The 24530-nt window shown below is 41.0% G+C and overlaps 1 protein-coding gene across 14 annotated transcripts in view; it reads left to right on the top strand.

Moving 5' to 3' along the window:
- DTNA (dystrobrevin alpha) overlaps positions 1 to 24530 on the top strand; it is a 222905-nt gene that overhangs the window by 132805 nt on the left and 65570 nt on the right. For all 14 annotated transcript variants that reach the window (XM_082297532.1, XM_082297533.1, XM_082297529.1 and 11 more), the window contains one exon: positions 22773 to 22986. In XM_082297532.1, the coding sequence (XP_082153658.1) occupies positions 22773 to 22986 (214 nt within the window). The remainder of the gene's footprint in view (positions 1 to 22772; positions 22987 to 24530) is intronic.

Below are 24530 nucleotides of genomic sequence, written 5' to 3' on the forward strand. Positions count from 1 at the left end.
ACTGGAGAGGCCAAGTTGTGATGGAAAATATTTTGGAGAGTGTTTATTCTGTTATTAGCCACAGAGCTGATAGTTTAATCACTTCCATAGCACACTTTTCATATTTTTAATATGTCCTTAGCTGAAGTATGAATTGAAGGTTTGGTATCACATTATGAGCAGTCTGCCAGACACAAAACCCACGGGGAGTTTAGTACCTGCCTGGCAGCTGGCTTCTCCCATTCAGGAGAAAATGGGTTGAAAGACACTATTATGTTGCATTCAGTTGTTTAGTTTTTTAAATCTTATGCTTAGGAGGATAACATTTTCACTTCATGGTAACAGAATACAGTAGTCTGAGGTGACAAAAGTATCCAATTAATTGGACAGTGATAGCAAAGTATGTATGCAACTGCATGCAGAGCAAATGAAAAAAACCTAAGGGCTAACAGTAGCCTCACTGCTGGGAGTGTCTGGCTGGCTGAAAATGCACTGGTTGTTAGTCTTAAATTTTGTGCCTCTTATTTATCAATTGCAATCTGCTTTTGTGGAACTGTTGGTTCTCTTCATAAAGAATTAGTGCAGATGCCCTGCAGTTTGCCAGCTTGTGCCAAGTCACTCATGGACAGGCCTTACCTTCTGGTCTCCATTGATAACCTAGGAGGAGTAATTTGCTGATCCTGTTTCAAGATTTATACTGTATCAATCTCTTCTGAAGGGGGAAAAAAAAAAAAGAAATTTAAAATGTCATCCTAAGAATTAGGTTCTGTGCAACTTAAGGAATAATGCCTGTTGCTCTGGAACAAGCTGGATTGTGTGTGTCTTTCCACCATCAAGTACAGGTTTCTTCTGGTTGTTTCGGGTAGACTGCTGCTCTCCCAGATGGGTTTCTCTTATCACTGGGAAAAAAAGTCATTCATTCACCTGACAGGTATTCAAGCAATGGCTGTCCAAGAAAGAGCTGGAACTGAGCACTGCCCTTGAAATGGTTAATATCAGACCTCTGGATCATGTCACCTACTGTTCTGGGGGATTTTTTTGCCCTACAGAAATTGTCATTATGCACCACCGAACAGTAAGTTTGCAAGACAAAAAAAAAGAGTTCACAAGGAAAAAAACCTTTCTGCTGCATCTGGGCTGCTTCATTTAGGGTAGAATATAACAAGAAAAAGCTCAAAGACAGCTCTGCTCCACTCCCAGTGCATAGCACCTCCTGTCACTCAAGCCATCCTTGTCTTCTTTCAGCTGTGCTCTCCTGCCCTGCCCTGGCACACTGGCCCAGACTTATTAGGGAAAAATTGCTTGAAAAGACTGTATTTGAGGGGTTCTTTTAAAGAGCTAATTTAATAAATTGCAGAGAGCTGCTCTTGGCTACAGTCTGAAAGTGTATAAGGATGGAAGCAGAGAGCTGCTTTGAGTGCCAGAAGTGTTTGTTCCAAGGAAAGCAAGCAGAGGCTTCATTAGCACCGTCTTTTTTACCCGGAGGTGCCCATTAGCATAGGCAGTCATGGGATATCGTTTAACAGGCAGCTACACTTAGCACACACAGTGCACTGTTTGTTTCTGCTGCCTTTAATGCAGACGCAGACACAGGTTCATCTCCTGGCCTTCCTTTGTGAATTCTTCTCTCAGTACAAAAGCAGTTTTTTGCTGAAACCTTCAGCAGCAGGCTGGGTTCTTACTGGCAAAGTAGGCAGTATGCAGTGGGCAAAAATCATATTCTAAGAGCCGTTCTCTCTTGCAGAGTTTCTCCTGAAACTAAGTAAACCATCTGGGCAAAAATGATAGAGAATGTGACAGTTTATCACCTTTTACCAGAATATATATGTTGCACCTCCAGTACTAACACTATTGATCAAGTAATTTGCTCTGTGAAATTATTTCATTTTCATAAGAAGAAGATTTCTTTGCAGATATTTAGCCAACAGTCTTCAAAATTGCAAATATATGTCCTTCTGATAATTCTATAAAACTTAGGGGAAATACTCTGTGTGTGGAAAGTATTTCTTTTACAAAAATGTCTCTGAGCATTCTAAAGCAACAGTTTAAATACAGTCATCAAAGTGTGAAAAGTCATTATCGGTCATTGCAATTATTTGTCAAACAGGATAGAATTTAATCCAGTTCAGCCTCGTTCTTCAGAAAAGCAAGAAATTCTTTGTAAGGACTCGGGACAAAAAAAGTAGATAAATTTGAAAAACCTCTGTTATCTTTCAAAGAAAAATTCCTGCAAATTTAAGCATTCCTCTTTACCTAAGTTAACCCTGCAAATAAATAATAATAATATTTACAAATTATTGTTGCCACACCTATGAATCTGCTTAGTGCCCAAATGTGGGATGCAATATGTGACAAAAATCCCAAAAGCAGGAGACACACGACATTCTGAATGCAGAAATCCTAAAAGCTGGGAAACCTTGTTAATTCAGCATGAATATAAAATAATTTTATGCTTCTTATTTCTGCTGACAATTTCTAAAATTGGAAATAATGAAAAGAGAAACTCTGTGGGTAATGTAGGTACTTTTGAAGATGTGGTGGGTATAGAAAGAGATAATTGCAGGCTACTTGCTGATTGCTTTACAGAACTCCTGTAACAATAGACCTGTTGCAATAGCAATAGTCTTCCCTGAGTTATAAACACCAGCACAAGACATAGATGCCTCTTCTGGAAAAAAAAAAGAAAGAAAAAAAATCAAATAAATACTAAAGAAGTCTTGTGAAAATGTTGAGATTTGGACATGAATAATTCCAAAGGAATGCAAAGAGTTGTGGAGAGATGGACCCTGGAGAACATACTGCTGGTGATTACGTCATCTTAAAATCCCAGACTGTAAAGCCAGGAGTGTGTGAGCTGACTGTGGCTGCTTTACTGGTGGATGGTATTGGATATAGTCTCAGAAACAGTAGCACCCTAATTGTTTGAGGTTAAATTTCATTATTTGGGGTAATAAAAGCAGGTAGGAAGCAGGTACAGGAACCTGATCAAACATGCCATCTGTTTATTCCAGTCTGGCCTGTACAAAATACACCAAATAGGAATAGCTGAATTTATCATAAAAATTTTCTAAATGTGCTTTAAAGGTGGTCCTAGATAATGCACACTGCAAGCATCAGGGAGGGAGATGGAAAAACTACAGGTGAGCACCATGAGGTCTGAAACAATCACAGAACTTGAAAAACCTGTGAACCAATGTTGCTCTGACCAAGTCAAACAGGAGAGTATTGTCCTTTATTTCACTTCCAGTGCATTGGAGTAGGTTTTGGAGCACCTCAGTGCATTCTCAGCAAACATAACTCCAGCTCAGCTCCCCTTACTGCCAGGAAAATGCTGTCTTGGCAAGGTTAATTTGCTGCTGTTTATCCATGGCATCTAGGCACAGAAGCATCATAGGCTTTCCTAAAACAAGGATGAAAGACCAATGACAGCAGTTAGACAGATCTCTGGACATTCACCAGTATCTGGGAACCGCCAAAACCCCCAGTTTACAGTTATTCCCAGTGATCATTGTGCAGTTGATTTATTTTAGTACTTGATTCTCAGTGAATTTATTAACATGCTGAGATGAAATACCATGTTCACATGCAAATTCCTTCTGGGGTATGGTGACAGCCAGGAGTAGGACATAACAACATATCGTAATCAAAACCATTATACCATTAAACATCACTCACTAATACAGAACTGTGTGGCTGGAAAACTACTGCTGTCCTTGATGAACTATCCTAAATGTGTTGTGAGATCATTCTGTGACTGTGGCTGCAAAAGCAGATCTTGCTGATTTCCCTAGATCAGAATAAATCATTGACAGCTGAAAGTGTGAATCAAAAGCTGTGCTGGTGATTGTAACATGTGGCTTAATTAATGCAGACAAAAAGGGAGCTTGTTTTTCCGGCAGTTTAATCTCAGCACCTTAGGGTGTTGGTGTCTTTGTTTCTCCCTTTAATATTGCTCTGTGTGAGTGATTTTTATTTTTTTTTATTCTTTTGGCCTATCCAGGTTGTAGTACAGCTGTTTCCATATGGGGAGCACAGCTGCCATGACTGTGATGGAAACCTTATGTATGTCCGAGGCAGCCTCCTTGCCCTCCAACCTGCTCTTTGTTGTACTTCCTCTGGGCTTGTGTAGTCACAGCTGAGGCACGTGGGCATGTCAGCCTAATCTCCATACATGCTTTTGGGTGCTTGCCTGATCTGATCTGCATTTTTACATTTGTTTTAAGATAGGATAATTTCTCCCCTCCTGAAATGTAGTAATTTCCTGGTGAAAATGAATGACGGTTACTGTAAATACATTATTTTTTAGATGCTTTTCTTAAAGCTCTTTTCTGTCTGTACTCTTAGACCTCCTGTAATGCTACAGCAAGCTGCTGAAAACGGGTTTGTCCTAGAAAGTGGCAATCTGGGTATGAAATGAGATCAGCCTGAATGAGCTACTGGCCCTCATCATGATGGCAAGCAATTTTTTAAAAATTATTTGATTTAACCTAAATAAAATTGCTGGGGTTTGGGGTTTGACTGTATTTTTTCTATGCTGAGCTGACATTTAAAATATCATTTTATCCCATCCCATTCAACATGCCATTCACCATAAAATGAAAAGACACAGTATCTGGTACTTGTAGTAAAAGGAAAAGATAAGCAAGTCTTGATCCCACACTGGAAATGGTGCTGTGACCTTTGTGTTATCCAGTGGCTGAGGAAGTTTACAGGACATCCAAGTTCAACTTCCTCTTCTGCATGAGAAAATCTGCATTGATCTTACATATCCAAAAGAGTTCCCTAAACACAAAGCTAGAAGATACTCACAAGTGTTCTAGTCTCTCCTGTTGATGTTTAACCACCAAATCTTTCATCTTTACATGCTGATTGATGTAGGACCATGTAACTGCTTCTCTTTACTCAAACTAGACCTCTTGCCAGTGTAGTATAAAGACATTCGTCCTTTGATTCAGTGAGTATTGATTTTCTCAAATGTGAAATAGAGTGCACAGCAAATGTGCAAAGGTGCAAGAATCCCATGAAGATCCCTGCCATGGCAGGAGGTATTCACTGTCACTATCCTGCCTTTTACATCTCAAGAACTGATTAGCCCATGCAGTTTTGTGCTTGCCCTTCTTTTTCTCAGGATGACTATCAGAAACAGAGCCACCAATTACGATGATTACAGAATTTTGTAGATTAAATAATTTAGTCCTTCATCACTGTAGGTTTCCATGGTTAGTGCTCTGTTCTCATTGTTGGGTTTTATCCTGTTTTTCATTTCATCTTGGAAGCAATAAAGCACAAGATAGTTTCAGGCTGGGTCACAGAGCAATCAAACTGAATGACAAGCAGTGTTGCCTACTTGAGAAGTGCAAAAGGTCTTCTTGGCTGCAATTTGAAACAATCTGCCTCTTGAATTTGTGATCATGGGATTCTCATATTCTTCCAAACCCTGAGTGATCAGTCTTTCATGAGATTTGCTTAAAATCCTATAATTTGGAAAGAAAATCACCATTTTGCATTCTTACTTTTGTTCTTCTCTGTTGACCACCTTGGATATTATATGGCTTATTACAATTACATAAAGGTAGAGGCTGGAAATATTAGTTGTGTTCTTTGTTTTCTATTTTAACAAAAGCTGAGTCTTACAAGTTCCCTTACAGTGAATGACATTATTCACTGGGCTCCAAGAGATACAGCTTTAAAAAAAAGCCACTCTGTATTACAAGAGTCATGATACCATTGTGTAAGTTACTAATTCTGGTATCCTGCAGTATTTGAAGAATGGAAAGAGAGATGAGTTAATGATTTAAAAAACTTTTTTGTTCCTTTGTCTTCACCAACGACTTAGAGACTAAATGCTTCTGGAATTGCTAGTACTGTTCCATATGGGTTTCCAGGCAACTATGGAGAAAGGATGCATATATTATACATTCTGCATTATGCATCAATTATTTAATCAAAAGTTCAAAAGGGCTTGATTTAGCATATTCCCTGCAGACAAATCCTTAGTCTGTAAGTGTTCACTCAGAACACAATATCCTGAAAATAGGTTCAGATTTTCTTTTCCTTTCAACTGTAAAAGTTTATTAATATGCTTGACAATCATAATAGCTGTTAGAGAGCTGGCATATAACCTGTATATTTGGCATGTTCATTGAGGGACTGCTGTTCAGCTTTTTCTTCAGTGTTAGCATGAAGTGTACTCTTTTTATGTAAGAGGGTTGTGTTATCTCAGATGTCCCTGAGTATTTTTTAAAGGCTGCCACTGCAAGTCTGTCTCTTACAAGACTGAGACAAGAACTATTAGTGGATATTTGGAATTAATTTTAATGTCAAAAGGAGTGAAACATGGATACCTACCTTAAAACTCTTTCAGTTGCTTAGAGATTGATTTTTCAAACACACCCATGATCCGAAGTGGCTCCTGTTGAAAACAGGAGTTGCAGAAGATTGTCAGCTAATACTATTTTGTCCTTTAAAGAGGAAAATGACTGATTTGGCTTTCTTTAAGTCCAAAGTTGACAGACATGTGGCCTAGGTCATGTCACAAGTATACCTACATGCTGCCCTCTGCTACACAAGTGGTGCGGCTCTGCCTGAATGCAGACAGCTTTTGTAATTGGATCATAGCTGAAAATCTCTTCTTACTGACTTCCTGAACTCTGTGAAGACTGCCATTCACTGTGCTATTTCTGATAGCTTTCCTGATGAACGTGTAATGTTGGACAGTCTGTTCCGTTCCCACTCGTGTCTCTGAACATCTGCTGCTCGTAATAGGCATCACTCACCTTTGTCTGGCAGCCTTTGGCTTAGTTACCCCAATTCAGAAAGTTTTTTATCCTTTTTCACATTGGACCTCCTAATAAACTATTAAAACAGAAGAAAATAAATTATTACTTTTATTTATTGTTGTTGTTGTTATTGTTATTATTTTGGTAATCTTGTGGACAGTCTAAAAATTGCAAAATGTATGTAGACATACTGTTTGATGGAAACAAACCAATACCTTCGTGATCACAGAATCACTGTATCTTCTTATTCTTCACATGACAGCTTTTTCTTCCTTCACCCTCATGTTTTTCCCCTCAATGTGGTGCTGTTTGTAAGTCACCTTCATTATTTCCCTGTCCCTTCTTCAGCTTCATGTCATTATCCGTGGCATTTGCTTTATCTCTGACTTCTCTGCAACCCTCATTCTCTTGTCTGCTCTCTCTTTTCTTGTTATCCTCTTGGTTCCAAGAACATTTTTTCAGGCAAACCCTCTCTTAGACTTGAGCCTTTGTTCCCTTTCCTTGGGCTGTTCTGATCCATCCTGTTTGGGTATTTTGCTGGGTCTGCCCCAATGTCACGTGAGTGAGCACCTCCATGTGTCAGAGTGCATTAAGCAGTGTGACATAATGCCTGTCACATTTGGGTCATTCTCTCAGGGGTTTTTCTGTATGACATCCTGTTTATGTGGAAAGGGGGAAAAGAAGTAACAAGTCATCTTTGGAGCGGTTACCAGTGAGTTTGGTGATCATGGTCCTTTGTTCCTAAGGACCTGCATCTTGAAGCCCCGCATCTCCATTCCGGACTCAAAGCAGTTATTCTTGAGGAGTCATACATGAGCTCAGTGCATACATACATGTTTTCTGTAGAGACTAAGGGATTGTTTTTATGTCCTTGCAGATTCCTGACAGGATAAGCTCGACTATTTTGCCCAATATGTGTATTGTAGCATTGCATTCACAGAATCACAGAATTATGTAGATTGGAGAAGACCTCCAAGATCATCAAGTCCAACCTTTGACCCATCACCACCTTGTCAACTAGACCACAGCACTTAGTACCATGTCCAGGTATTTCTTGAACACCTCCAGGGGTGATGACTCCCCCAGCTAACTCCCTGGGCAGCCTGTTCCAAAGCTTAACAACCCTTCCAGTGAAGAAATTCCTCCTGATGTTTTGAGCTCCTTCTTCATTGCATCTGCCAAGTTGGGTATTTTGCTCAACTTTTTTTGCCCTGTCCTGGTTTCTAAGCTGTCAGTCGGCTCAGGAGAACAAGTAGGCACTACGGAGCTTTCCTCCACCTTAACCACAGTCTGCGCCATCTTCCTGCTTAAACAGTGGTCTCCATCACACAGAAAGTCCTACCTGTCTCCAGCCATTCCTCATTCCTGTCTCCAGTAACTTTTACAAATAAACCCACTGGTGGAGCCAGCCACAGCCAGTGGTGAATGTTCTCAGCGATTATGGGCTTCTTCAGGGTGAAGATAGCAAATAGTCCCTAGAAGGGAAGTAAGAATGTGGGACCTGATGTCATTTTTATTATAATTCTCTTCTCCTGTAGTTCCTGAAGAGTGGTTTTTTCCATGTTCTTTTGTTTTCAGTTACATCAAAAGTCAAGTCTGTGTTACTCTAGTAATATAGATCAACTTCATAACACGCAGAATATTCAGAGAGAAGCCTTAACTTAGCTCTTATATCCTATTTTACTGCATCTAGTTTTATTTTCCATAAGTCTTAGTGGAAGATTTCATACAGCAAGTATCTGGTATGGTAGGACAAATTGTGCAAACAGAAGATGTTGGCCATAAAAATAATTTCCTGCTTTTGTAAGTGTGAAGAGCCTGCACAATATAATGTCCTCAGTGGGTATTGTTATTAATACAGTTCTGGGTCTCTATACAATGAACATTAAGCTTCCTGGCATTAATGTTTGTGATATACAATGGCTTTACAGAGGCATTTTCCTTGTGCTGAATCAAGGCATTCCCAGGCTGAATTCAGACTGAGTTGTATCTGTGATACTATTTTTGGCTGCAGAGGTTTTCTAGCAGGATATTTGGCCCTTTACCAAGAAAAGCGTGGGCTAATTCCACAGAAGTTCTCTGTCTGCTCAGCCTTTTCTTTGGTCCATGTGGATAGATAGACAGATGTCTCCTTTCCTGACAGGGAGTAAATTGAAAGTAGCTCGTTTGAACTCACTGACATCACTATGCCACAAAGGAAAGAATGAATCAGTCTCTCAGTGTATTGTTTGAGGAGGTTGAACTCAATTTCTGATAAATGAAGTTGACAGTAGTATCATACTGCATCTCTTGTAAAGGTCCTGATCTTCCCTGAGTTTAATTTTCCACAGTTCATTCATCTATATTTTGCCTTGAAACTCTTTATTTTGTCTTGGATTTGCAGGATATCTTCAAGGACTGCATGTGTAAAATACAGGATGACAGATAAGTGGCCATGTACATTGAGACTCTTACTCCATCTAGGGGCCCTAACAACATCATTAAAGAGCTTCTATCACACAGGGGGAAGGATGGATGTGCGAAACTTCACCTAAATCTCGTTTATCTGTCATTGCACATCGTGCAGTCTTGTTGCCTTTCTAAGTGTTGCTGATTGTCAAGCTTTGTTTGTATCAACTGGAGCTTTTCTCCTTTGCCTAGTCCTTATTTCCTCAAGAGATGTGAAGTTTTAGAGCATGGTATTTTAAGGGGAGATACTGCAGTTGCCTTCTGGTCTGGGAGTCCTGGTTACTGAGGGAATCAGCTGGGGAAGTGGAGCACTGACCCACTCTTGCAGAAGGCATTGCTTTGAATATGAGTAATGTCAGGAGAGAAAAGCTGGAAAGATTGTGTGAGCACAAAGCCAGAGTTCAGTTAAATATTATGTATAGTTTCTCTGAATAGGATGCTGTCTACTCAAATGAAACTGATACCCCAAAAATGAATATTCCAGATACCAGGATCCATTTTTCCCTCTTTTCAACCTGATTATGGGTCATATGCCAGAAGATTTTGGGGCAAATAAATTGCGTTGTTTTCAAATGGAATACATGATTAAATACCTGTGAAAACTTGAACCTATGACAGTAATTAGCAACTTGATTACCAATCTCAGGAAAAGGCCTGAACTGTCATTATGACTTCAGGCAGAAGATGCTTTTTCACCATAATCCTGTGTGTCACATGAATTGTCCTGCTTCACAGCAGTGCTCTCACTCTCAACAGCTGAAGTTGGTACTGGGATTTTTCCCAGAAACCCTCTGGACTGAACCAAACTCTTCGTAAGAGAGAAGCATATGGCTAATAGTCTTTAGTAAGTCTCTTCTGCTCTGGAGATGAAAAATGTAGTTGTGGTATCAGATTGTTTACCCAAGCATTAAGTTCAGCTTAAGAATTTCTCTAATTATTTTTAATTGATGAAAATGTTATGGGTCAAATTCAGTCCACATTACATGAGAAAATATTTAAATTAATAGAATAAGGATCAGGTTAAGAATTTGCATATATGTAAAATACCACTTCTTTTATATTCAAGAAAGTGAACAATTCATCTTTCATTAGTAGTCTGTACCTTGTGTTGCTGTTTACAGTCTGGCCAAACCTAAATTATTTTTAAAATAATATTACAGAAAACAAAGTAACCATGGATCACACTCTGAAAAACAGGATATATGCCAAGGAGAGCTTTTGTTTTCAAGCAGTTCTAAATGTGTAATAGATGTTCATTCATTTTCATTGACCTTTTTGATATGGTTGAACCTTAAAGGTTGATAATGTAATCTCAACTTGTTTTCTATAGCTATTAGGTAAGAAATTATTGTAAAGAACTGTTAAATCGCATTTGCCCTTATCACAAGCTGTTTTTTAAAGGAAAGAGCAGTTAATACAGGATTGGGGATAATACCCTATATCCTTAAGCTGGTAACATGCACTGCTTCAAAATTAATGAAAAACGTAAATAACCCAATTTGTTAACATTTGCATTCACTCTACACTTGCTTTTGGCTGGTAACAGTGCCAAGCAAGCTGTAGTCCTCTTGTGGCATGGGGAGTGTTTTAAGGGGAGTGGATGGAGCTGGCAGCGGTTGTATCAGAGGGGAAAAGGAAATTATTGATGAAAGAAAGATGTGGTATAAGTCAGACTTGGCATTTGAAGAAGCATACTGCTGGAGAAGATGTTATCACTGTAATAAGGGCATCCAACACCAAGACATTGTGCGTTTTCCACCGCACGGGTTTGGCATTGTTTGCCTGCCACGTGTGATCTCCGGTACAGGACATCCACACAGCCGAATCTCCACGCACACAGCCTCGCTTCGGCTAAATACGGAGACAAGGCCGTTCTCGGGGCACAGCGGTGGGGATGCACCGCCTTTGATTGGCGCTGTCTCGCTTGGCATTGTGCCAGGAGAGAGTTAAAACGCTGGAGCGAGTGTGGCTGCGTTTAAAATCCACCCAGTAGTGCCATCCTGTGGCGAGGAGCGCGGCCGTGCCGCGTGTCCCGCCGGCTGTCGCAGATCTCAGCCCGTGTGTCTTGCGTGCTTGCGCACCATCTGAGCTGTGCCAGCCTCTCGCCCTGTGGCTTCCTCCGCGTATGTTCAGGCATTTCTGAACTTCTGCTTTTATCTCCGAAGTAGGAGGGTTAGACGTGGCTTCTGGTTCTCCTCTGGAAACATTTTTCGAAAGTCTCCATGATTTGGTTGCTGTATGCACTGTCAGGTTCGCCAGTTCTGTATTTTACAAATTGAGCTGAGAACTCAAATGTAAGGCAAACCGATCTTTTTTAAGAGAAATGAGAAATCTGTTGTATATCGTACATATCTATTGACCAAGTCTTGTTACCTCGTGAGTTCTTTAGCTATTTAAAAGCTGACACTTGCAAAACCCTTTTGAAAGAACTATTAAGTCAGATTGAGGCCTGATCACACAGTGCCACAAGTAAAGCTGTTGTTATTAAAATAGTTTTATAGTGGGATCACAAGAAAATAGAGACACTGTCTAGAAATACCATTGTCTTCTGCAGAGGGGGTGATTATAAAGTTTCTGACTGTGGAATACATATAGCCACAGGTCTGCTATTTGCTTGTTGGTCTTTAATTCATAAATATGCTTAACTCTTAAAATAAGAAAATTATGTGTAATCAATGGACTTAAACCATTGTTGTTGACTTCTTAGCAACAGGGCAGAGTTTTAATTCTTTCTTGGTTTTCATCAAAATACTAAGAAGCTTAGAGTTAGATTTTTTTATTATTTCATTTTATATATGTCATACTTCAGTCATCATTTCAAATAAATAATTTCAAAGCACATTTATAAAAAAGAAAACACTTTGCCAGCATCTGGGTGACAAGTAGATGACAACAGTTTCCCAGCCCAGCACTCAAGAGTGGATCACCCACTGTTCCCTTTTGCAGAATTGACTGTCATTAGTGCTGCTCCTTGGGGAGACTGATGGCTTCTGCCGCCCACAGAGAGCCCTTCAGGCTTAGGTTAAATATAGGTGAGACAAGATGGTCAGGAATTGACAGCAGGGGAAGAAGGAACTTCTGTTGTAAATTAAATTAATGTGTAAGAGAGGAATTATACTGGAGATCTTTACACACTCATACACATTGGTGGATTTGTCAGGTACCATATTAAAAGTGAAAAGACCACATTTCAGTGTAATGTTAGCTTAATGATTATTCCTCATTAGTAACACTTGACCAAAGTGCTGTAGTGATCAGAATCCCAGGAGGTTTTAGAATAACTGATTTTACCTTCTGGGCACAACATAGGTGGAGTATAATGGGATGCCAGCCCAGGTATGCAGACAGGGGAGCCTTTAAAACTTTCCCTACATTTTCTGTGCCTCAGTTGTACACATCATGTCCTGCAGATTTCCAGACACCCAGCAGCCAGGTTTGGCACCCCCCCAGGAATGTCTTTTGTGCATGCAGTGTGCAGCTGCCTGGCACATGCACAGACAACCCAGCTGCTGCTGGCTGGGACATCACTTGTCCCATGTGGCATCACATGGACAGGTGATGTGTGTGAATCCACTGAGTCCAAATGCAGCTGACTTACTCCATATGCCCATGGGTTCAGGAAAAGCTGCTTCTGTAGGCTGATCTAAATGTTCAGTTCCTAACAGGCACTCCTCCTTGCCACTGAGATGGGCAGGTAGAAGTGGATAGCCTTATTCCAGCTTCCTGCTGAGCCTATGCATACCACACACCTGTGCAGTCTCATAGCACAGGCAAAAAGGTGAGGAGGAGGAGGAATGCATGCAGTTGGCTGGGAACTAAAGGGAACCATGGCCTCCCTCTGAAATCCCTTGGCCATCAAGGGAAAGCTAAAGGAAATACCTGAGTACGCACAGTGCTGTGAAGGCCTGCTGTACACCTCACACAAAACCTCTTGATGTGGAGGACTCTTTCTCAAACATTCAAGAGGCCTCAGGGTAGGTTCTGTGTTTTCTTTATTTATGACATGTGTTAGGAAAGGGCCTTGGAGCACAGCTTACTTGAGTAATGATTTTAGAGAAAAGTCAGTGGGCAACACTGGTTCCTTTCCAATAAGAGTTACTGTGTTTTTGCAGTATAGGTTCATGATTAAACAAGGATATCACAGAATCACTGGGGCTGGCAGGGACTTCTGGAAAGAACAGGGTCAACTACAGCAGATTGCTCGGGCTTTTGTCTTGTTCAGGTTTGATTATTTTCAAGGATGGAGATTCCACAGCCTTTGTGGGCATTATCACAGTGTTTGAAAATCCTCATAGGGAAAATCTTTTCTTTACATTTAAATGCTTTTCTGTATTTTAATTCTTGCCTGTTTCCTTTGGTCCTTTCACTTTCCTTTCCCTGAGAAGAGTGTGTCTCCATATTCTCTATTCCCTTACATTGGATCATAGAATCATTAAATGTCTTGGGTTGAAAGGGACCTTAAAGATCATCTAGTTCTAACCCCTCTGCCATGAGCAGAGATACCTTTCTCTAGACCAGGTTGCTCAAATCCCCATCCAGTCTGGCCTTGAACACTTCCAGCAATGGGACATCCACGACTTCTCTGGGCTACTTGTTCCAGTGCCTCACCACCCTGACAGTGAAGAATTTCTTCGTCGTATCTGATCTAAACCTACTCTCAGTTTAAACTCATTCCCCCTTGTCTTATCAGTACATACCCTTGTAAAAAGTTCCTCTCCAGTTCTCTTGAAGGCTCTCTTCAGGTACTGAAGAGACTGCAATTAGGTCACCACAAAACCTTGTTTTCTCCAGGCTGAACAGTCCCAACTGTCTTTGCCTTTCCTCATAGCAGAGGTGCTCCATCCCTCTAATCATGGTGGCCAGATGTTTATACACACTTGTAAAGCCCTCCTGAGCCTGCCTGCCTGTAGTCTGAGCAGTCCCACCTCTCTCAGTCTCTCTCCATATGCTCCAGTCCCTTCATGATCTTCGCTGTCACCAAGGCAGAACCAAGGGGAAGGGTCACTTCCACCTGTTGGCAATACACTGCTCAGTGCAGCCAGGGAGGATGCTGTCTGCCTTTGCTTCCAGTGCCTATTGCAGGTGGGCATCCAGCCTGTATTGGTATATGGGGTTCTTCCTTTCGACGTTCAGTGCTCTGTATTTCCATTTGTTGCCCTTCCTGAAGTTGCTGTTGGCATATTTCTCAGGCTAGTGAGGTTCCTCTTAGTGGCAACCCAGCCCTGGCCTATCAGTCGCTCTTCCTGGTTTTGTGTCACCTGCAGACCTGCTGAGGGTACTCTGTCCCATCATTCAGGTCATTAAGGAAGGTGCTGAACAGTTGGACCAGCTGCCTAGCAGGTGCCCAGCTGTGGTGGAAATGACTGGGCTGTATGAACATTGCCTGGCAGCAGCAGTGGGCAAGGGAGGTAAATGAGAAGCCTGAGAGACATGGGAGCAGGAACAGGAACATCCAGGACATATCCAGGTACAGACTGAGCAAAGGTTCAGATAATTTGGTCTATAAGTAGTCTGGATGTCCCTGGCTGTGTAGAGTGACAGCTGTCACCAAGTGTACCCTGCCAAAGAGTACCTCATCTTAGCTTGAGCAGAAGCAACACCCTGGTAAACTTTCTTTTTCATGTAATTTGGTACCCATGGAGCATAAAAAACTGCAAGCCTTCGTCACTGGCACTTTGATCTGCGTAGTGGTGGGGTGTGCAGGTAAAGCTTTCAGTGATCACACTACAGCTGACTGATTTGAGGGGCAGCTTGACCACCAACAGGTGTAGTTTAGAGGAAAAACACGCCTCAGGCAGTCCTCTGTTACCTGCCTGGCAGCAGGAGAGAGGGATCCAAACAGAAAATGTGAGTAACTTCCCAGGGCTTCTTAGCGATGACAAATGGCTCCAATACCCTTATTTTTGATGGGTTCATAGATTCTAATGAAAAAAAGAATCGTCTAACATATTTTATAATATTTTTAGGATTGTTAGACAAGGAAGCATAAATCTTTCCCTTTTAATGGAATCTACCTGAAATACCTGACATACAGTCAAGTGCCATTGATTTCAAATGACAGTACAAGTATGCTTAAAGTCAAGCATGTGTGTAAGAGCTTTCTGGACTAAAATCTTTACTATACATGAAATGTATAGTAAAATATTGGAAATAGTTTAAATTAATATTTCTTTTAAAGTTTTTCCTGTATTCACCAATAAAGGAAAATACATCAAGGAGGATTTTGGTCCTAACTATCATTTGAACACGTTTAACTTATATTTACTTAGACCTACTGTATGTTAGATAAATTTTGAATTTATTGTTAGAGTCCTAATTTAGTCATTTCCTGTGTTTGATAAAATGTAGTCTCCTCTTCCATGTTCATTTAGTAGTAAATGGAGAGGTAACCTTGTGAAGTTCATGGTTCAGGTGTAATACAAAAAAATGAAATAGAACAGATGAGAATTTTTGTATAAGTGGATCCATTTAATGGTAAGAAAGCTTAAGCACACAGACTTTTTTTTTTTTTTTTTTTTTTTTTTTTACTACTTAGAAGATAAACTTTGCTACAGTTTTTCATTTTTATGTTTGCTTAGGGCAACATCATTTCTTGACAGCTGATGTTTGAAGTAATCTGCCTCGTTTGAGATTAGTGATATATCCAAGATTATCTGTATCTCACAGCCTTTCCATAATTATAAATTGCATGATGGAGAGAAAAATTCATTTTTCACTGCATAAGTAAGTATTAATGTCTTTGCTTTGAGTTGAAAAAAGGGAGTGTAGCCCATCTCTTCTCTCTCATTTTGGTTATTAAGATACTATATCTACCAAAGAGAAAATTACTTACTGCAAATAAATTAAAGTTACTTGTTACAATAAATTAAAAATACATTGGTTTTTTGAAGATGAAGAACGAAGAGCCTAGGAAATACCTGAAGAAAAGAGGGAGGATCAAGATCAGTAAAACTGACACGTGTGTCAAATGAGCAACATAAGATTGCTAAAGTCTGTTTTCTCTAAATGTATCCAGGGTACATCTCTTGCACAAATTGACCTGTTGACAGAGTTGTAGGTGATGGAATTCTGCACTGTAAATACTAGTTGCTCGTTTTCATTATAAAAGTAGTAAAAAGTAAAAGGAAGAGGTATTCTGAACACAGGTAAAGGCAGAAGGGCAGGATGTAAAACTTGAAGGTATCTGAAAACTGAGGAGAATACAAAACTCCTTTCAAACTGAGCCAGCCATCTTCATCCACCCTTGCATCCTGCAGGGAGAGACTGATCAGTTCTGTCTCAATGCGCTGGCAACAGGCACTCTCCAAATGTTGTTTTAACAGCTGAAGGAGTCCACTGAAGGAAATAACATTTGCTATTTGGAGTGTATTTTCATGCATTAATATTAATTCTCTGCAGTTCAGCCTGGGTCTCCTCAAAGAGGGCACTTTTTGGTAGCGTTTACTGTGGAGTGAATGGCAGCCATCTGTAATGCTCCTCATCTGTGTCATCCCACTTCTGTCCGGACACTGAACTTTATTTACATTCACTAATGTCTCTTACTGAGCATGCTCAAATATGAAACCTCCTATGATGCTGTTTAAATATTACATAATGTCATAGAAGTTAAATTAGCAGACAGTGTTCACCATAGAAGATGTAATAATGCAGAGCTTTATCTTAGCTGTGACTTTAGAAATCACTTCACAGGAAATCTAAAGGGAAACGTAGTTTAGCAATTGCTTATGGAGATTGCCTACATTTTTTTTCAGACATGAGGCAGATGAGTGAGATCTACACCTGGGTAGCTGTGCTGTTTACAGAGCATGAGGCCTTTCTGAAGGGTCCATGAAGGTTGGCTGGGCTTCATGATTTTTGATTGCCTTGTATCACACAGGCATTAGATACAAGCAGCTTTTACTCCTACCGCATAGTGATCATCTGCTGGCACTGAAGAAACAACTGACAGATTTCTCTAGTTTTCCAAATCTGTTTCTGAAGGGGCATATTTCACATGCTGAGGCATAATTCACTTTTCAGTGGGAAATGTGGGCAAGGCAACAAAAGCAACAACAGCAATTAGAAGTCAAAACCAAACTTTTGAAGTGTTGGTCTCTTGACGGAATTCAAGGCAGATTTTAGGAGAGAGAAGGCTCTCCTGCATTTATATGCTGCTTTGTTACTCTGCAAACTCTTCTTGTTAGTATCATAGTAGCATGTAGAAATCAGATTTGGGGGTTATTGCACTACGTGTTGTGCAAACAAAGTAAAGAGATATGCCTTCTTCAGTGAGATTAAAACAGTCTCAGGGATGGATAAATAAATAAATGAGCATAGCAGGGAGAAGATGAGGAATGTAGGCTTATGCAAAGTTTGCAAGGTTGACATTCTGTTATTACATTGAAAAGAATACAGATACCACATTAGCTATAGGCATAAATTTCTATTAGTACAAACGAGTGGGGCTTGCAGAGTCCTGTGTTTTACCTTCCCTTTTGCCAATCCTGACAGGTTGACTTGGCAGCATGATATAGTATGTAAAAGTTTGCTTAATATGTGAGTAACCTTAAAAAAAAATAGAATTCAAGGTGATCAGTAGGGCACTATACCTGAATGTAATCTGCACAATGTCAAGCGATGCAATGTGAAAGGTAGTGACTGTGACAGGATCTGATAGCTGTTCATACAGATTGAAGTATTTATTATTCATATTTTATATAAAACCTGAATTATTCTAGGTCATGTAGCAGTCAGACTAGTAAAGACGTATTTTCTTAATGTTTCAGGAGGAAGGTGTGATATTCAACTCAATTAACTTTACCAGCTCTGAGGTTACATGTCTCATGTAAACATGTTGCTTTAGGCTTTGTCTGTGGTCAGTGAAGAAATATGGGCAGATTCAAAGCAGTGTTCATCCCACCTGTCTCCCAACAGATGCTTTAAGGTGCTTTTTTCTTTCACTGATATGAGAGGGAGCCTTGCTCACTGGTCAACAGTAGACACTTAGTTTTTTACATTTAATTTAGCTGCATGATTCTTGTCCATAACAACTGACTTGAGTAAAGGTCAGAGACTCCAGTCATCTGTACAGCAGCCTTAACAAACTCTGCTTGTGATTTGGAGCTAGACATTTGAGCAGGTATTTTCAAAACTAGTAGTTCTTGTTAAATGTCTGGCTCATGTCCATCTTCCATCTCCTCCTCCAGGAAATATTACTTCTCAGCCTCTTAGATATATGTAAAATTAATGAATAAAAAGCAAAATAAAATAGCGCAGTAGGATTGTTGTTTATTCAGCTTCAAGTGGAACCGAAGTGTTTCTGGAGAAAAAAAAAAGAGCCCAAGTAAAATTATTTATAGCACAAATACACAGCAGTTCCTTGAGACTAATATTTCATGGTGGGTAGGGAACTCTTACAGCTGTGTAATTTCCAATAAGTCATTTTCTTAGTCTTGTGCCCTACCTTTCTGGCATACCAATGAACATCAGGGGAGCTTATGAAGCTTTCAGGTTAGAGTTAACAATAAAACCAGTAATTTTCTCTCAGATGTGTTTAGTATACTGATGTTATTAGTCCCATGTCTGCTAGCCTCTGGACATTTTCCTTCTCAAGACCATCATCAAAACTAACTCTGGATGTCAGTGTGTTATGAGAAATATAATATCAGTAGGAAAACAAAACAACAAAAAATCCCACATTAAAATCTGATAGCCAGATAGTATCAGTACTAGATCATGTGAAGAATAAAGACACCAACCCCCATTTCAGCCTTATTCATAGTGCCATCTCTTTTCCTCCATATTCTTTTATTCAAGAATTTTCCACTACTAGGCTACAGCAATTACAGTTTAATTACTGCATGAAATTCTCACTGTTAGGGAGTCTGGATGTCTGGTTCTTCCTCCGTGGGTAACCTTTTATCAATGTTAGGGAAACCATCACAGCTTCCAGTGACTGCAGAAGTGAACATGTATGGTCAAAACAATTCCTGCACAGGCTGCTTGAAAGGTACCCCAGCAGTTCTGATGACATGATTTGTGACCCTTCAGAATGCCCTTTTCCACTCTCCACTACCACACTCATGCACTCCCAGATAAACAGCCTGACCCTCTTTATTCTTTTCCCACCAGCTCTAATGTTGCTGATTTTACATCCTTATTCAATATTTATTATAAGGTTGTCCTAATAATTTCTGCCTTGGTCAGTAGTGCTGGTACCCCTGTTTGTTCTGTTTCTTGGACTGCTCTCTTGTTAGTGTAGCCTCAAGTCAAGGTGAGCCACCTGCATATGGCATGACTGTCTTTTGCAGTTTGTTAAGCCTGGTAATTTCTCACATTGTTATCTTTCTATAGTTCATGTTTGATGGTTTGAACACATAACTGGAAGCCAACTTGGTGAAACTGCTGGTGGAAGCACCTTCTTCATCTGCTTGGTCTGAATGACCAGAGACAGCCACCATGGCCATAGACCTTGAGGGAAACATCCAGCTTCATCTTTTGCTTTCTGCCTGGCCTTCCCTCTTCCTACCGCCACAAAATACATGCACGTGGTCCAGCCTGTTCCTGCATCTTCTGGCATGTTGCTCTGTATTTCTGGTATTTCCCTTGGCTGCCTTGTGTGGTGGAATGCTCATTAACCCTTCTCTCCTGGACCAGACAATGGCCTGCTTTCTGGTGACTTCCTCCATTCTCTGGCCTCTGAGCCATGTGGAGAAGCTGCCCAGAAAGGGTCAGTTATTACATGCCAGCTGTCTTCCTGGAGATCATTCATCTTCCATTTATCCAGATTACCTCTGTGACAGTGAAAACTGATTGAGTGGGAATGGGAATGACGGCATTAAAAGGATCTGAGACCTATGCCAGGTTTTTATGGGGAAGTTGCTCTTCCACCAGCTAGAAAACAAACAGAAGAGTTCAGAGGTTGTATACTCCACCCACCCAGCTGTAGTGGGTTGACTCTGGTTGGATGCCAGACACCCACCAAAGCCTCTCTATCACTCCCCTCTGCAGCTGGTGAAGGGGAAGCAAATAAAACAAAGGGTTGAGATAAGGACAGAGAGAGATCACCCACCAAATACCATCACAGGCAAGACAGATTATAATTAGAGATATGAACTGAATTTATTACTAATGAAATCAGAGCAGGATAATGAGAAGTAAAATAAGACCTTAAAAACACCTTTCCCCCATTCCTTCCTCCTTCACAAGCTCTACCTCCTCTGCCCCAGTGGCACAGGGAGACGGGGAAGGGGGATTATGGCCAGTTCATTACAGGTTGTTTCTGCTGCTGCTCAGGGAGAGGAGTCCTACCCCTGCTCCAGCCTGGGATTCCTCCCATGGGAGACAGTTCTTTGTGAACTTCTCCAGCCAGAGTCCATCCTGTGGACAACAGTTCTTCACAAACTGCTGCAGCACTGGTCACTCTTTCACAGGGTGCAGTCCTTCAAGGACAGGCTGCTCCAGCACGGGTCCCCCACAAAGTCACAAGTCCTACAAGGACACTACTCCATTGGAGGTTCCCCTCTCCATAGGTTTGCAGGTCTCTGCCAGGACCCTGCTCCAGCACAGGCCTCCCACAGGTTCACAGCTCTCTCTCAGGCACCCACCTGCTCCTCATGGGCTGCAGGTGGATCTCTGCACGCCCATGGATGTCCATGGGGTACAGGGGCACAGCTGCCTCGCCATGGGCTGCAGGGGAATGTCACCTCCAGTGCTTGGAGCATCTCCTCCCCCTCCTTTCCACTGACCTTGTTGTGTACAGGGCTGTTCCTCTTGCATATTCTCACCCTGCTATTCTCTGGCAGTAATTACAACTGTGCAAAACCCTTTTTTAAATTTTTCTTAAATATGTTATCCCAGAGGCATTACCACTTCCTCGAGGAATTTCTGGATGGTGCACACTTGGCCAGTAGTGGGTCCATCCTGGAGTGGGCTGGCATTGGCTCTGCCAAACGTGGGGGAAACTTCTGGAAGCCTCTCACAGAAACCACCCCTGTAGCAACCTGCTACCTAAACCTGGCCATGCAAACCCAATACATCAGCTTAATTCAGGATAACATTTTGAAGGCAACCTGCCAGCATACAAGGTTGCCTATAGAGGTTTCCTTTTAATACAGAGATAAAATAAGTACTTCGGTGTCACAATGGAACTGCATCTTCTAGATTTTCACAGTTATTTGCTAGGGAACAGCAAGAAGAAGGGGAAAAGTACCTTGTCTAGTCCCTGAAGTCGTTGCTGCTGCTGTTACCACTCATCTGTGGTGTATCTTCCTCTTTGGGCTTGCACATGCACTAGCAGGGTGTTGGAGGCTTTTTAGTCCTGACGCAAAAGAGGGGAAACCTAATCATAGGGAAAAATTCTAGACTAAGTAAAATGTATCTCGTTTCATCATCCATCTACTATCAGCTTACATTTCCCTGCCATCAGACCATCGTGTCACATTGCAGACAGCACCTGCAAACCAATCAAGTAAAAACATAATGAGAAGGATTTAAATTAAGTTTCTCTATCTACCAAAAAACAAATCTCCTCCCACATACAGGTAGCTCTTGATACATCATAAGACATATCCCCATGCTGTGTAATGAGAACTGTGCAGTGGTTTCTCTGATGAAAAAAAGAATTTGCACCCTGAGGCTCCTGATTTGTTTTTTATTGACACTTTAGTAGGACAGTAGGTAATACATAAGATAAAGGGATGAACCTTTGAGTTCAGGTTTGAACTAAATCCAATTTTTAAATTACTGTAGGGTTTTCTTTATTTTTGGCACAGTCCACCTCTTCTGGAAATGGCAATCCACAGCAAGCCAGTCATACTGCCACAAAAACAGTGCTATGCAAACAAGATTTCTGTTTGGGTACAATATGAAGGGTGAGCAGAGATTGTCCTTTAAGCTGTCCTTCTAGGTAAAAACAGCCCCCATCAAATTCAGCTTAGACCAGGACTCCATCAAAGAGAGAGATTTAAAAAATCGTTTGGCAAATATATTTAGGTGACACAAAATATGACTTTAGGATCACTTCATTATGTGTTATTTGTTTAACTGTAGCTTTTCTACCATGACTCAATAACAATTATGTTTCTGTGAAATATTTTGCTTTCCATACAAATTGCTGAAAAGAATTTTCAAAATATCAGTATGTGATAAGCACTTAGTATTCGTAGGATCTTCTGAAAAGCCCATCTGCTATGCAAATTAATATCTAAGAGTAATTTCTGAATGGGGATTCATAAAGGCATGGTTCAGAAAAACAATTAGCATATGTTTACCTTTCAGTGATTTCTTTAAAATATGGACTTGTATTTGAATACTTTATATAATGAGGAATGATTTCCCAAGGTGAGGTTGTACTCATTACAACTAGTAATATCAATATATTGTTTGCTTATTAACGGATTTTATTTGCTCATTCCTCCACCAGATTCAGTATTTGGTGATGGAAAACACATTAATTCGTTTAATCATTCATGAGGTATGTTGTACATGGTGGTGTTATTCCCCACCCTGTGGGAGGAGGTGACTCTTTGTCTCAGTTGCTTTCAGGAGCATGTTTTCCCAGCTGAGTCTCTCTGTCCTGTCCCCTAGTGCACCTGGTGGACATCTGGAATGTGATAGAAGCCTTGCGGGAGAACGCCCTGAACAACCTGGACCCCAGCATCGAACTGAACGTGGCTCGCCTGGAAGCTGTGATTTCAACCATCTTCTACCAGCTCAACAAGCGGATGCCGACGACCCATCAGATCAACGTGGAGCAATCCATCAGCTTGCTGCTCAACTTCCTGCTAGCGGCCTTTGATCCGTAAGTCTGCCTTCCTTCCCCTCTCTCCCAACTGGTGAAAGGATTTTACTTCCTCCAGAAATATCTCTGGAGAACAATTGAGCAGGCTCAATTCTGTCCCAGATAATAAGCATGTGAATAGTGCTAACTAGGGAGACAACCTAAATTGAGGGCCTCCGCTTTCCTTTCTTTCGAGCCAAATTCAGCACAACTGTGTTTTCATCCAAGCTACTCAGACTTGTTCCAGTTTATATCAAAGAAGAATTATCTACAGAAACAAATTCACATGCGCTTCTAATTTGTCTTGTTGTTTATTGACACACCAGTGGCTGACACCACTGCAATGCCTCTGCAGCAGTGCCATGGGTTAATAGCTCATTATTTTGAAAGAGCTCATTTCCCTGCAAGTTCTTGCAGCTGTAAGCAATTTTTTTTTTCTGGCTCATGCCAGTGCAGCATGATTTTGAGACCATGACAGAAATAGGATTAAAGACGTGGAGGTGATGAAATTCATGTTTATTACTGCATGGGACTCATATTACAAAAAGAATAAGTTTGAGATAGAGCAAGCCACTTACATTAATGTGTATTCTGTGTATACCTATTACAGTTTCTGAATACGTAGTTGGCAACCTGTACTGCAATATTTGCAGTCCTCAAAACTGAGTTATTGGAGAACAGTGGTTAAGTCTGACAGATGCAGATGTTGTCGCTTTATGGCTTATTTTTTGAAAATTCACCAGCAGAAAACACTGGCCATTAAACATTAAAATAAGGATGCTTCCCCTTTCTCTTCCCAGTCCTCTGTCTTGCTGCCCTGGTACTGGGTGTCATTGAGCACCTCTCGGTGCCAGACCAGCCAGTGGCTCAGTCACCATGGCAATGAGGAGAAAAAGTAGATGTTCCACATGAGAAGGCTGCACTCAACCTTTCCTCCGGTCCCTCCGAGGGGAAGAAAAGAAGCCAATCCATTGTGAAACCATAACCTTCAGGAATATTTTCCTCCCCTCGAGGACAATAAAAGAAGGAACAGGCATTTTAATTCATACCATTGTGGCTGTGAAAAGAACACTGAGGGATTCTGGGAATGGCCAGATGCATTTATTGCTGCATGCCGCAAGTAAACTGCTTCCTGGCTGGTAAACACAGGGAAAGACCCTGGACTGTGGAAGCAAGACCTGTGATAATGTGCTTATTTTGTAGCTCACTGTAAAGGAGTAAAGATCTCAGCTACACAACACAGTTACTTGCAGCAAAATGGAGTAGAGGAGTTTATCCCCTGGAGGGAATCAGAGAATGTTCTTAAGGGGGTAAGGTTTTGCTTTCCTTGAAAACATCTTATGTGCTGTGGTTCATGACCTGTTTCTGGGCTCCCATCAGGCCCCCCCCAGGGTGAGGAAGCTGTCACCCTCACTCCATTTGTCAGGCAGCAGCTCAGTCTGTTGTGCTGCCTCTGAGTGGAGTGCATGGGATGCACTTCCCAGAAGAGCAGAGACACCCAAGGAATCCTTAGGAAGAGGCTCCCAGCTCTGGGGTCAGAGATAGGGACTAGCTGCCTATCACCC

This window comes from Coloeus monedula (genome assembly GCF_965178545.1).
Source record: "Coloeus monedula genome assembly, chromosome: 1".
Classification (NCBI taxonomy): Eukaryota; Metazoa; Chordata; class Aves; order Passeriformes; family Corvidae; genus Coloeus; species Coloeus monedula.